The sequence below is a fragment of the Eubalaena glacialis genome, chromosome 6 (assembly GCF_028564815.1).
Source record: "Eubalaena glacialis isolate mEubGla1 chromosome 6, mEubGla1.1.hap2.+ XY, whole genome shotgun sequence".
NCBI lineage: Eukaryota > Metazoa > Chordata > Mammalia > Artiodactyla > Balaenidae > Eubalaena > Eubalaena glacialis.
In genome coordinates, this window is record NC_083721.1 from 6,269,865 (window position 1) to 6,285,135 (window position 15,271).

Genomic DNA, 15,271 nt, shown 5'->3' on the forward strand with positions numbered 1-15,271 from the left:
TGAGGTGATGCTCTATTATTAATTTTACAGATGAAGGAACTCAGGCTCAGAGCGTTTTCAGTAACTTAGCTAAGTCACACACCTCTAGAAAGGTTAGGAGTTTGGATTCTAGCCTAAGCCATCTGGCACCAACCAGTGCTTTTAACTGCTAGTTATAGCTGCCGCTTTGTAAACGATACCAAATCAATGAAAGCACTTACATAAAGAGATTTTACATGTTAATAAGGCCAATAAGTCTTTAGAAGAGTTGTCAAAAGACATGAACAGGCAGAAAAATAAATTTGGAGGCATATGAAGAAAAGCTCATTTGCATTATCAGTCTCGGAAAGGTATATTAAAATAATAATATTTTAAATAATAATTTAAAATATTAAAATATCGTTTTACCTATCAGATTGTTAGATTGATATGTTTGTCTTCTTTCTGTTGACATTTTTCTTTTTTAAAAAATAGTTTTCAAGAAACTATTCTCTGAATATTTACATTGCCTCTTGTTCTTTTTAAAAATGTGCACACTCTTCCATTATCAGTTTTTACTGCACTTTTTAAACATTTCATTTTGAAATAATTTCAAACTTAAGAACATTACAAAAAGAGTACGAAAAATTTCTGAACACCCTATTTTCTCAAATGTTAACATCTTAACCCAAGTACAGTGCATTTATCAAAATCAGGAAATACCATTGATACAATTCTAATCTTATAGACCTTTTTCAAATTTTGACATGGTCCTAATGTTCTTTCAAACATTGGATTTCATTGCCATGTCTTCTTAGTCTCCTTTAGTCTGGAATCCCTGAATCTTTCCATTATCTTTCATGACCATGACACTTTTGAAGAGCACTGGCCACTTACTTTATAGAATTTCTCTCAGTTTGCGTTTGTCTGATGTTTCCTCATGATTAAGTCCAGAGTTTGCATATTTGGCAAGAGTGTCAGAGAAGTGATGTTGTGGCTTTCTCAGTGCATCATATCAGGAGGCACGTGATAGCAGTTTGTCCTGTTACTGGGAATGTTAACTTTAATCATTTAATTTAGGTGGTGTCTGCCAGGTTTTTCTGCTATAAACTAACTTCTTTTTCCTTTGATTAGTATCTTGTATATGAACTTGGACAACTGAATTTAAATATAGTGTATATTTAGTTTGGTTTGATTTTGTTTTTTCTTTTCTTTTTTGATGGAATCATAGTTGATCCACCTGAAGAATTAGGAGCTAGTATTTCTGTCACTTCAGATGAGCTAGAGAAATTGCTCTACAAACCCCAAGATGGTGAATGGGGTCAGAAATCGAGAGATGAAGAATGTGAACGAATTATCAGTGGTATAGATCAACTTTTGAATCTTGGTAAGTTTTTTTTACAGTGACAAGTTTCATGTTCAAGATTTCTTTTCCACAAAAGTATTTTAAAACAGTAGCATAATTGTGGTTATGTTCTTTATTACAATTTGTATTTATTACTTTTTGGGTAAGCCTGTAGTGCTAATTGTAACTGTTTTATGAATGATTTGTAGAGAAATATCACTTAGAGGTAATGAATTTCTTGATGAAAATTCTTCCTTCTGCCATTACAGATATAGCAGCAGCTTTTGCAGGTCCAGTTGATCTGTGTACATATCCAAAGTACTGTACTGTAGTGGCCTATCCAACTGATCTGTACACAATTCGAATGAGACTTGTTAATCGATTTTACAGGTCAGTAGAAACCTACTTTAAAAAAAATTTGAAAAGATATTTGGCCATTTAACCAGGTAGAGTTAACAGAGGTAGTGGTGGCTGATTGTGACAGTGGTGGAGTGGGGGCTGATTAACATTATTTTCTGTTTCATTCTCTTCTTTTGTTATAGTCATTTCTTGGTCCTGTGTGTAAGACAGTGTGTTAGATGCCTGTGGGTAGGTATGGATAGAACCTGGATAAGGAGAAGTACCACATTTCATTCCTCAGTCTTTAGTAGTCTGTTTTTCTTGCAAAAGCTGCTCCATTTAAATATAAAATTTAATTAATAATGACTTTGGCCTTTGAAAGATAAAATCCCCAGAGTCATCAACTTTTTACCTCTGGCTTCTAGAGCTTTGAAAACTATAAAATTTCCCATTCTCAGTGATTTTTTTTTTTTTTTAAAAGCCGGTGATGGTATTCTGTATGATTCAGCTGCTTTGGGAAATTATCTTTACAAAAAACTGACTTCTTGAGTTCACATTGTTGATGTTAATTTACCTCTGTAGTGCATTCGTTCAGAAACCAGTTTGTGAGTTTATAGTCAGATTGACTTTCTTAGAATTGATGGTATTTAACACATTTTTTCATTGAGTCTCAATAGCTTCAAATATACCTATAGGCAGTGTGAAAAGGGAGTGTTGCTCTTTTGGTTTTCTGGATGTGATTAAGTGATCTGTTACAACTTTCAGTCCTTAAATGTATTCTCTGCAGTTCAGCTTCCAATGTAATTGCTTATGACTGTGATCAAGTTGACAGTATTAGAAAGTTATTCATTATAACTTTGCACTTATGGTTTAATTAATATATCATGCTGGCTTAACATGCTGGATTTTTTTACTTGGTTTCTGTCTTTTCATTTTTTAAGCCCTAAATTGCCTATTTTTTACTTTGAAGGAGGCTATCTGCATTAGTATGGGAAGTCAGATGTATAGAACATAATGCCAGAACATTTAATGAACCTGAGAGTGTAATTGCAAGATCAGCTAAGAAGATAACTGACCAGCTTTTGAAATTTATCAAGTAAGTGACCTCATATTATAGATGTTGTGGAAAAGTGACTTTGCATATTGTGCTCTTCCAGTTCTTAATTTGTGCTCTCTGAATTATACCCTTTTAATGTGTTACATTAAATGACATTTCTTTACATTTCTTCTTTTGTGATTGTAATTTAGGTAAAGGAATGAGAAATTGAATAGTTCAATTTTTTCTATTTTTTAAATTTTGAAATAATTTTATACTACAGAGAGTTGCCCTATGTATACATATACCCTTCACCTGTTTTCCCCTTAGGTTAACATTTTACACAACTTTGGTGTCCTTATGAAGTGTTAAGAAATTATCCTTGGTACAGTACTATTGACTAAAGTGTAGAATTTATCTGGATTTCATCAGTTTTTATATCAATGTCTTTTTCTGTTTCAGGATCCAATCCAGAATTCCCACTGCATTCACTGTTTTTTTTCTTAGTCTCTTTTAATCTGTTCTCTAGTCTTTCCTTTCTTTTATCACTTCATCATTTTTTATGAGCGCTGGACACTTATTTTGTAGCGTGTAATTAATTTGGCTCGTCTGATATTTTCTCATGATTAGATTGAGTCTTAATCTGTTTTGGATTGTATCCTGTGAATATTCCACACTTTTCTTGCATTTGGAAATCGATTTGGACTAGTAGGCTGAAAACTGACCTGCAAATTGAGATCCAGGTTCTAACCTAACCTGTTCTAGTGAACTTTCTGGGTGACTTTGCACACGTTACTCAGCCTCTTTCCTTTAAAATGAATGATTTTGCTATATGATCTTGTATGCCTTTCCCCCAGTTATAAAAATTCTTTGAAAGAATTATATACTGGAGAAGATAATTTATAAACTCTGACATCATTTTCCGTATCTGGCTACAAACTGGGGAATAACTGATTCCAGCTGTTTTCACTCTCCTGGGCTGAATCTGTCCGATGTCTGGAGGACTCAAACTTATTGCCTCTCCTCCCAGATTTTCTTCTTTTTACTTCAGGAAGGTCACATACCCATTTTCATCTCCGTTGTGTCTAGATACCCCTATTTTACGATTCTTTCTTCTGCTGTGTTTACAGTGAGGTTAAGATATAATTTATTTTAGTTTCTACTTCCTTTTTTGCTTCTATTCTTTTTTATCTCAAATCAACCATTTTCCTGGTACTCACTGTACAAATATTACTAGTGGTGATAACTTAGAAAAACTCATCCGTGTATTCATCCAATTGAGGCTATACATATAGTATTTCTGGATTACCAGCTTGATTTCTGTACACACTTAAATTGAAAAAAAAATTCACTTTCACTGTTCTAGTATGGTCAGTTGTTTCCACAGAGGATAGAGTAAAAACCTGATATTCTACTGCTTGAAATTAGGTGTGCATAGTTGGGGAACTGTTTGCATAGTTGGGGAACTGTTTGTATCTTAACCTGTGGTTTGAATGTTTGGAGACAGGGACTACATTTGCATACTGTTAAATTAAAAAATTGTCTTTTAGGAGTCAAGACTGTACAAATATCTCAGAACTTTCTAACACTTCTGAAAATGATGAGCAAAATGCCGGGGATTTGGTATGAAGTTTGTCAATTTTATAATGATTTTTGTTAATTGCAAATGATAACTTAGAATGAAGAGTGAAGTAGAAAACGTTGGTTACCTAAATCAATTCTTGCTATATTCCAATGAACTATGAAAATAGGGCACTTGATAAAACTACATTTTTAAATTATCTAGATCATCAATGAGGTAATAGCCAATAATTGATATTAAATAAACAAGTTATGTCTAAGTGAATTAACTTAGGTGTGGAATATGTTCTCTTTCCAAATTTGAGATAGAGAAAGGTGTATTATAAGAAGTACCTTGGATATGTTTTTGGTAAAATCAGCATCTGAGGGAATTCCCTGGCAGTCCAGTGGTTAGGACTCGGTGCTTTCACTGCCGTGGCCTGGGTTTAATCCCTGACTGGAGAACTGAAATCCTACAAGCCATGTGACACAGCCAAAAAAAAAAAAAAAATCAGTATCTGAGAGTTGGATTTAATTGTAATTAAAAATTAATGAACTTTACCATGCTGTAAGTACCCTAAAATCCTTCACTCAAGATGGTGTCAAAGTGTAAGTAAAGGCAGATATCACTGATGTTGTGTAATTTCACTTCACAGAAAATCAGGTTGTTGTATGGAGTTGCAGGAGGGATATTTTTTAAAAACAGTGTGGTGTCAGTTTCTACACAAACTATTATTGTAGTTCACTGATTTTCATTGGAATAAAAATGGGGATGCTAATGTGTGATTTAGGGAATAAGAAAATGTGTAGCATACAAAATGTAGGAATCTGTGGGAGACTCTTTCTGAATTTTATGGAAGAGGTAAAAACACAAATTTAAAGCTCCTTGGGCATGTCTTCTGTAGACATGCACAAGGCAACTTTTTATAGCTATATTTTGGATTTAGTGCATGTTTACGTTAGGGAATGTAAAGGGTTATTAATAAGAATAAGGGTTGGTTTCTTGGAGGGTGAGTGCCACAAAGACCATCTGATAGTCTGTATTTTGAGATTTTGTTAACAAGTTATAACCCTCGTAAACCTAATGTCTTTGATATGCTAAGATTATTGCATATCTAATGAAAATATTAACACTTAAAGTGCTCTGATTTTTATTCCTAGGATGATAGTGATCTTCCTAAAACATCTTCTGGAAGAAGGAGAGTAAGTTAATCTGTGTGATTAACCTTGGTTGTTTGTTTACTCTGTGTTTTAAAATCAACATAAGATTTTAGGTGTTGTCTTTGAAAAGTTACATTGATATTGATATTGAATATTTTATAAGAGAAATGGGAGAAATCACTGTAAGGTGGATGGTTAGGTAAGGTTTAGTGGAAGGGTTGGGATTTGGACTGTGTCCTCAGAATGAGATAGAGTAAGAAGAGGACACTCGAGAAGTAAGGGTTATTATGATTCAAGCCAAAAAAGTAGGAAAGTGTGGCATGTCAGTGGGCTACTGAGAGCACTGGCCTGACTGGCGTAGGGGTTGAATTTTGGAGTGAGCAAAGTGCTTGTGTCTGGCTGTTATGTTGGGAGCAGATGATGGTGATGTTGTAAACCAAAGATTTCTTTTAAATTTACAGTAGAGAGTCAACTCCATAGCCAAAACAGATAGATTTTGATTAAAGTTAGATAGATTTGTATTAAAGTTAGGAGTTCATTGCAAGAATCTCAGAGAAAAGGTGGGAAACTTAGTCAAGAATAGTGTTGGCTGGGAAGTCCCTTGCGGTCCGGTGGTTAGGACTCCGCACTTTCACTGCCGAGGGCTCGGGTTCAGTCCCTGGTCAGGGAACTAAGATCCCACAAGCACACAGTGGCGTAGCCATTAAAAAAGAAAAAAAAAAAAAAGAATAGTGTTGGCTTGCAGTAGAGAGGAAGGAAAGAAGATGAGACCTTTTAATGGGGAAATTAACTAGGATTTGGTGACTGAACCTTTTTTAAAAATGAGGATTTGTTGGGAGGATGGGGAGAACAAAGTGGGAAATAAGCTTTGGATATTGGGTAGTTAAAATTGTGGTGTCATCGGCAGTTCTTGAAGCTCTAATGTAATATGTTAATGAAAAGTAAAGTTTATTAATTGGAAAATGCTTAATAGTGTTATCTTATATTTCATTCAAATGCTGCTTAAATTTAAGCTTTTTATCACATCAATTTTCATAATATGCTGCCTCAAATAACAATGAAAAGTTAAGACTTGAATTATTACCATTTTCATATAATTTCATTTCTAAACAGACTTCTAAGTATTTAGTATCTGTTTAGTATTTGTCATGATTGCTGTAGCAAATTATAAATCTAGTGCCTTAAGCAATAAAAATATCTTGTAGTTCTGTAGATTAGAAGTTTGACATGGGTCTCACTGGACTAAAGTCAAGGTGTCAGCATAGCTGTGTTCCTTTCTGGAAACTCTAGGGCAGAATTCATTTCCTTCCATTTTCCAGCTTCTGGAGCCTCATGGCCCCCTTCTTGCATCTTCAAGTCAGCAGCATAGCATCTTCCAGTCTGCCTCTGACTCTTCCGCCTCCCTTGTATGAGGACCCTTGTGATTACATTGGGCCCACCCTGATAATCCAGGACTATCTCCCCATCTCAAAGTCTATCTACTCTTTTAGTCATATCTGCAGAGTCCCTTTTGCCATAGTCACAGGTTCTTGGGACTAAGATGTACACATCTTTGGGAGCATTGTTCTGCCTACTACATTATCCAGTGTGATACTTCATATCCTGTGAAAACATTTTCTAAACTTAGGAGATAAGTGGTGGAATGAAAATGTTTTTAGAGTAACAGATGTGACATTGGGTTTTTTAAAAAAGTGGATTTTTTCCCCAAGTAGATAGAAAATCATGTAATGACATATTATGACGTAATACAGAAGACAATAGCTCAGTTGCATTCTTACCATTATACTATACCATACCATAGTGTGACTTTTCCAAGATTGAAAAAACTTTTAATATTATGAATGTATTTTTAGGTTCATGATTGGAAAACAAGGAGCATCAAAGCAACCAATTATGTTGAAAGCAACTGGAAGAAACAGTGTAAGGAACTAGTGAACTTAATATTTCAATGTGAAGATTCTGAACCATTTAGACAACCTGTTGATTTGGTTGAATATCCAGTAAGTTGTCATTATTTGAATGTTTGGGGCTTTTCTTGTTGGTGTAGAGGAGATTGGGGTAGAGGTATTCAAATTAAAAAGTAAGGTGTCTAGAATTCCCTGGTGGCCTAGTGTTAGGATTCTGGGTTTTTCATTGCCGTGACCCGGGTTCAATCCCTGGTCGGGGAACTGAGATCCTGCAAGCCACGTGGCGTGGCCAAAAAAAAAAAGAAAAAAAAAACCCCTAGCAACCAAAAAGTAAGATGACTAGGCTTCCTGTTAACTTTGTCTCTGACCACTAATTCAGCTGTGGAAGAGTGTTTTACACAGTTTTCTTGAATTAATAGACACCCTTGTAACTTGGGTTAAGACTTAGTTAACCAGTGTTACATAATATAATTGGAGGATTAGTAGGCCCAGCCCCAGGAAAACTATGAATTGGTTAAAAGTGTCTGTCTTTACTTTCTAATAGGGAAATGGAAAATGACCTTAAAAAAAAAAAAGATTAGAAAGCACAAATTTACTGTAGGAAGCTTAGAAATTATAGAAGGGTATAAAGAAGGAAATAAAAACAATTCCATATCTTGCTACCAAGTATATCATTTTGTTATATTTCTTGTCCATGTGTTTGGATGTCTTTTTAAAAATTATTGATGATTCTTAAGATCCTTGTAACCTTTTTTTCTTCTGTCATTTTGAATATTTTAGAGATTTGATGCACTTACATTTCTAAAGACAGGAATCGAATCTTTGAACTAATTATTGTTTTTAAAACCTAGGATTACCGAGATATTATAGATACTCCAATGGATTTTGGAACAGTAAGGGAAACTTTAGAAGCAGGAAATTATGACAGCCCTTTGGAATTTTGCAAAGACATCCGGTTGATATTTAGCAATGCAAAAGCATATACACCAAATAAAAGATCAAAGGTAATTTTAAAAGTTTATATTAAAAAAAAGAGTCTGTGTGATCTGTATAGATGGTAATTTTCTAGTGTTTGGTAGAGGTGGGAGCATAAAAGATCGGTGAGTAGAGTGAGACCACTGTTGAGCATAGAGTGCCACTGCCCAGGCATCTGCTTAGGAAACATCTCCTTGTGACACTGTTCCGCTTTCCTAAAGTTTCATAAGCAAAAGAGGATTGGTGCGAGTGAGGACACCAGTGAGAAATGAACAAATTTGTATTTGATGTATAGAGTGAGAAAAATCTGTTTTCTTACATATGGGAATCTTGAAAAGTGGATTGGGAACTTAGTGATAGAGGCTGGAAGAATATTAAAAGTAAGAAAAGGAAAATCTGAAGTGGGCGTGGACTACTGATGGCATACTAACATTTTGGATCTGAAGAAGAAACACATGGGCCATCTGATTAGTTAAGAACACAAGTAGAGTGGACATTCCTAAATTTTTGTTCAAATGTTCTATGTTGGATAACTTTTCAAAACTTGTTGAAACATAATAAATACACAAAAGGGTACACATACTCTCAGTGAATATTCATAAACGTTTGTGGCCAGTGTGCTGGGTAATTTGAAAAAAAAAAAAAAACAGCAATAATTTGAGAGTAAGACTTTAAAATAAAGCCCTTGCTTGATGTTACAGCACTTTCTCTATCATCAGTGACTATCACTGCTAATTAACCATTTTGTCTTAATTTCACTTCCCCCTCATTACTTATTATCAGACTCTGCCTGCATTATTAATTCTTCTCTTAATCTGAGAACCTTTTCATTGCATTCAGTATCCAAATTGCTTATTGGATCAGTTTAACATACAAGTCTAACATTTTTCCAAGCTTGTGTTATTGTCAGTAGTCACCATTTGTGAGACTTTCTTTCCAGACAGAAAATAAATTTCATTCATGTCTTTTTCCCTTTTGTTTAAAATATATGTTTGAGGACACATCATACAACTCATGCATTTAAAGTGCACAGTTTAGTGGGTTTTGGTGTATTGCCAAATTTTCAAAATTGTGGTTACATATATATATATATAAAACATAAAATTTATCATTTTAACCATTTTTATGTATATAGTTCAGTGGCATTAATTACATTCACAGTGTTGCTCAGCCATCACTGCTGTCTATTTCCAGAACTCTTCCATCATCCCAAACAGCAACTGTGTCACCAGTAAGCAAGTAACTCCACATTCTCCCCTTCCCTCAGCGCTTGGTAACCTCTAATTTACTTTGTATCTCTCTGAATTTGCCTATTCTAGATATTTCATACAAATTGAATCACACAATATTTGTCTTTTGTGTCTGGCATATTTCACTTAGCATAGTATCTTAAAGGTTCATCCATGTTGCCTGTATTGGAACTTCATTCCTTTTTTTGGCTGAATAATATTTCATTGTATGGGTATATGACATCTTGTTCATTCATCTTTTGATGGACAAGTGTTGATGGAGTTGTTAATACTTTTTGGTTATTGTGATTAATGGGAATACAAGTATTTGTAAGAGTTCTTGTCCTCAGTTTTCTTGGGTATATATCTAAGAGTGGAATTTCTGGTTCATAGAGTAATTCTATGTTTAGCTTTTTCAGGAACCACCAAACTGTATTCCATAATGGCTGCACCATTTTGTATTCCCACTGGCAATGTACGAGGATTCTAGTTTCTCCACATACTTGCCAAAATTTGTTATTTTCTGTGTTTTTAAAAAAAATTGTAGCCATCGTAGTGAATGTGAAGTGTTATCTCCTTGTAGTTTTGATTTGTATTTATGTTATGACTTTTGAAAAAATTATATCTAGAATTTGTTTTAATCAGATATAGTAAGACATGCAGACATGAATTGTCATGAAGGAAGAAGTTTATACTCACAGATCCCTAGAAACAGAAGTGTGATACAAGGTTGATGAGTAGGCAGAGGGGAGGGGAGGGAAGGGAAGAGTATGGCACAGAGCCTAGATTGGGGTTTTCACAGGACGGCAAGGCAGGGCAGAGTAAACAGTCTAGGATTGGCTAGTTTGTAGTCATTGGAGCTTTGATCTGTAGGGGTGGTCTCTAGATGTCTGATTCCTGGCCCTGGGGTGATTTGGGTAGGGGGAATATTGGCTTGGTGTATGAGAGTTTGATAAAGAAGACTATTAGGTATTTGATCTCTGGATTGATTGTTTTCTGTATCAGAAAAACAGCCACTTGCTATCTCTGGGAACTAGCCCTGGGATGGGGTAGTCTCTCCAGGATAAAGGCTCCAAATGCCAGAGCATCAAGGATACAGAAAATAAGAAAATATAGTCAGTACACTAATGATGTTGAGTATCTTCTCATGTGCTTATTGACCACTTGTATATTTTCTTTGGAAAAATATCTATTCAAGTGCTTTGCCCAATTTTTAATTGGATTTTTGTCCTTTTGTTGTTGAGTTGTAAGAATTTTTAAATATATTCTGGATATTAAGTCCTAATCAGATGAATGTTTTCCAGTTATTTTCTCTGTAGGTTGTCTTTTCACTTTTGATAATGTCCTTTGATGCACAAAAGTTTTTAATTTTGATGAAGTCCAATTAATCTATTTTTTTTTCTTTGGTTTCTTGTGCTTTTGGTTTCATGTTTAAGAACCCATTGCTACAGCCTGTAAGATGCCCAACACTATTATGGAGCAACTTGAAAAATATGTGTCAGAAGCTTAAGTGCCATTTGACCCATTAATTCTAATTTTAATAATTATTTTTTATAGACAGTATTAACTGTGGAAAAGACTACTTGCACAAAACATGTATATTAAGGAGTAATTTATAGAGGCAAATGTTTGGAAATCATGTTCAAAATAGTTTAAAAAAATCCATTGCCAAATTCAGTGTCATGAAGATTCACCTCATGTGTTCTTCTAAGAGTTTTATGGTTTAGTTCTTATTTAAGCTATTGATCCATTTTGAGTTAATATTTGTATATGGTGTAAAGCAGAGGTCCAGTTTACTCTTTTGCATGTAGAAATCCAGTTGTCCCAGCACCATCTGTTGACGTGACTATTCTTTCCCTATTAAATGGCCTGGCACCCTTTTTGAAAATCAGTTGGCCATAGATATATGGGTTTATTTCTGAACTCAGTTCTGTTCCATTGGTTTATACATATGAGTGTCTGTCTGTCTCTGTGTCAGTACTATAATGTTTACTGTAGCTTTAGTAGTAAGTTTGGCAATAAAGGAAATTTGAGTCCTCTTTGTTCTCTTTCAGGATTGTTTCGGCAATTCAGGGGGTGCAATTCATTCTGAATTTGAGGATTGACTTTTTCCATGTCTGTTTTGATAGGGATTGAACTGAAGGTGTAGATTCCTTTGGGCAGTACTGACATCCTGACTACTGTTTTTCTATCCCTTAACGCCAGATGTCTTTCCATTTATTTAGGTCTAATTTCTTCCAGCAACGTTCTGTAATTTTCAGTGGAGAGTCTTGCAGCTCCTTGGTTAAATTTATTCCCTCATATTTTATTGTTTTAGATGCTATTTGAGATGCAGTTGCTTTCTTAATTTCCTTTTTTGCTTGTTCATTGTTGGTGTATAGAAACAGAGCACATTCTTGTGTGTTGATCTCATACTCTGTAATTTTGTTGGATTAATTTATTAGCACTAATAGCTTTCTTGTAGAATCTTTGATTGCTTCTATATATAGGATCATTTCATCTGCAAATAGAGATAGTTTTACTTCTACCTTTCCAATTTGAATTATTTTTATTTCTTGTTTAATTGCTCTGGTAGAATTTAAAGTACAGTGTTGAATAACAGTGGTGAAACCAGGCATCCTTGTATCATTCCTGATCTAAGGGGGAAAGATTTTCAGTCGTTTACCACTGTGTATAATGATAACTGTGGGTTTTTCACACATGCCCTTTTTCATGTTGAGGAACTAATAATTTTAGCACTCATTTTTGTTAAACAATTTTATTTTTAATTCAAATGTATTATTGAATTTTTCAGATGAAAGTGGTGGTACTCAAGATTATCAGAGATTTCAAACTTAATATGATTGAGGAAAAAAAATCACTCTTGTTAAAATTGGTGACTTATGCTAGAGTTCAGGTTTGAGGGAAAAGAATAAATTTAATATATATACAAAATACTGGAAATAACTGTTAAAGATCACTTCAAAGATAAAGAGGGATTACAGATTTCACATATACTTATTATATGTATATGTATATAGGTTTCCTCCTGTATTTGAAAGTACCCCATTTCTAGGTGAAGAACCAGCTACCTTAGGACACATCTTGATAACAGATGCACGGAATAGATCAAGATAAAGCACAGATGCTCACAGATACAGTTCAAAACTGTGGCGACCTGCCTAAACAAAATGAGTCACAAAGAGATGTACACCAAGACACGTCATAATTAAAATGGTAAAAGTTAAGCATAAAGAGAATTCTAAAGACAGCAAGAGAAAAACAAAGAGTCATAACGTAATGGATACCCCTTAAAGCTATCAGCTGATTTCTCTGCCAGAACTTTGCCTACCAGAAGGCTGTGGAATGAGATATTCAAAGTGCCGAAAGGGAAAATCTGTTGTCATTATACTTTTGTCAAAGCCCATAGAATATTCAACACCAAGAATGAACCCTAATGGTTTTGATGGACTTCGGGTGATAACGTATCAATGCAAGCTCAGCAACCATAATAAATGTATCTCTCTGGTTTGGGACATTGCTAAAAAAACAAAAACAAACAACAAACAAAAAACTGTGGCGACCTGATGCTGAGATGCTGAGTGTAGTCGCTGGGGAAGGAGCTTGGCGGCGCTACTCTTGCTGTTTGGGGTATGCACTACCTCTGTAACAGCTTGCTGCAAACAAATGCTGAACTCTGTTTTCACCTTTTTTCATAAAAGTGAAAATCTTCTTTGGATTTTTTTTCAGTTAGCGAAAACAAGTACTAATAAAGTAGGTCTTTTGTAAAAGTGAAGTGGCAGAAAGTAGCGTTTTTGAAAGTGGGGATACCTGTATATGTATGTGTGTATATGTGTGTGTATATATGTATGTGTGTGTGTGTATATATATATGAATATGGGAAATTCATACATTTTACATACTTTTTAAAGGTTCCCCAGTGTTAGTCTCTTCACCCTCCTCTACCATGCACCAGAATGATTGATATTTAGCTTTTGAATATTAGATTTTTACTTTTCAGGAATGATTGTGGCTGAGTAAAGGTACTTCCTGTGAATACATAGCTGTGCCAGAAAGTTATTTATAGTGGCACTTAACATCACATTGCTGTTCTTTTGAAGATTTGATGTTGTTTAATTATAAAAGTTATTAGAACACAATCTTTCTTATATGAAGTTATAGGGCATAATGTCTTCTTTTGGATGTAGGCAATCGTTTTTTTCCCGATAATAATCTAAGTGTCATCAGAGGCAGTCAGATTTCAAGTAGAGACTAGTGTAGAAGTGATTTTGTTCCCTTGCCAAGGAGACACTACTTCTCTGCTGCCTAAATAGCAACCTTAAAACCAACCAACTTCCTATCTAACTTTAGGAGAAGGAGGCATTTTGGGGATTTGTACACGTAGATGTGGAAAAAACCAGTTGAGAACCATTGACATACAGACATAAACCCTAGATACAACCCTAGGGTTGATTGATTTAAAATTACTTTCTTTTGATCGGAGAAGTGTATATTTGATACTTCCACTGTCCTTGCAGGGAAGGGATGGGAAATAAAGTAAGGAACAGTCATTTATCTATAACAGTGATATAATAGATTACAAGTAGCCTCAATGACTATAATTTTACTTGTAAAAATATTTTAAAAGATATTTTATAGTACTAGTTTTGCTTTCATGTCCTTGCAGATTTACAGTATGACGTTGAGATTGTCTGCCTTATTTGAAGAAAAAATGAAGAAAATCTCTTCTGATTTTAAGATTGGTCAAAAATTCAGTGAAAAACTTCGAAGAAGCCAGAGGTTCAAGAGATGGCAAAATTGTAACCGTGTCAATCAGGCTAACAAAAGTATCAGGTAAATTGGTTATTGCAGTCTTTGTGTGCAGTTTTTAAAAATTTCAGGTTGTGATACTTCTTTGATTTTATTAAGCTAAAAATTCTTAATCATTTTAGAGTATAGTATATTCAGAAAAGAATAGTCATTGTTTTTTATGGATTGAAAGCATTATCTGCATATAGAGCTGTTGCATTAATTTTTAATTATATACATTTGTAAGCATTTAATGAAAAGCATCAACTAAATCTTACTAAGGATTATTCAAAATATTACTTGTCTTTTGCATAAGAATTTTTTTTTTAAATGCAGAGGGTAAAATGATTACTGTGTATGGCTATTGAGCATTTGATCGTGTAAGGGAAAATGCCAGTTAGATGTAATGCACTCTATTTTCACTGGGGATTAGTTGTAGAGAAGAAATATAAAATGCAGGATTTATTCTCTTTATAGTAAATTAATATTAATTTATATTTTGCCATTTATGACTATGTAGCTTACATTAATATCAAATTTATAGATATTTTAAAGTGTTGAAATGTGGAAATTGAGTTTTTCAGTGTTTAGTTTGTTTTCACGTACTTTTTTTTTTTTTTTTAATAAATTTATTTTATTTATTTATTTTTGGCTGTGTGGGGTCTTTGTTGCTGCACGCGGGCTTTCTCTAGTGTGGCGAGCGGGAGCTGCTCTTCGTTGTGGTGCGCGGACTTCTCACTGTGGTGGCTTCTCTTGTTGCGGAGCACGGGCTCTAGGCGCGTGGGCTTCAGTAGTTGCAGCACGCAGGCTCAGTAGTTGTGGTTCGCGGGCTCTAGAGCACAGGCTCAGTAGTTGTGGCGCATGGGCTTAGTTGCTCCGTGGCATGTGGGATCTTCCCAGACCAGGGATCGAACCCATGTCCCCTGCATTGGCAGGTGGATTCTCAACCACTGCGCCACCAGGGAAACCCGTC

The 15,271-nt window shown here is 34.7% G+C and overlaps 1 protein-coding gene across 3 annotated transcripts in view; it reads left to right on the forward strand.

The window, feature by feature from the left end:
* Positions 1–15,271, forward strand: part of BRWD1 (bromodomain and WD repeat domain containing 1) — a 123,223-nt gene that overhangs the window by 88,587 nt on the left and 19,365 nt on the right. For 2 of the 3 annotated variants that reach the window (XM_061193903.1, XM_061193904.1), the window contains exons 30-37: positions 1,190–1,345; positions 1,573–1,693; positions 2,613–2,738; positions 4,229–4,301; positions 5,400–5,441; positions 7,253–7,399; positions 8,158–8,310; positions 14,177–14,343. In XM_061193903.1, coding sequence (XP_061049886.1) covers positions 1,190–1,345; positions 1,573–1,693; positions 2,613–2,738; positions 4,229–4,301; positions 5,400–5,441; positions 7,253–7,399; positions 8,158–8,310; positions 14,177–14,343 — 985 coding nt within the window. Of the gene's footprint in view, positions 1–1,189; positions 1,346–1,572; positions 1,694–2,612; positions 2,739–4,228; positions 4,302–5,399; positions 5,442–7,252; positions 7,400–8,157; positions 8,311–12,565; positions 12,664–14,176; positions 14,344–15,271 lie in introns of those variants that run through there. The other variant, XM_061193902.1, reaches the window with a different exon arrangement.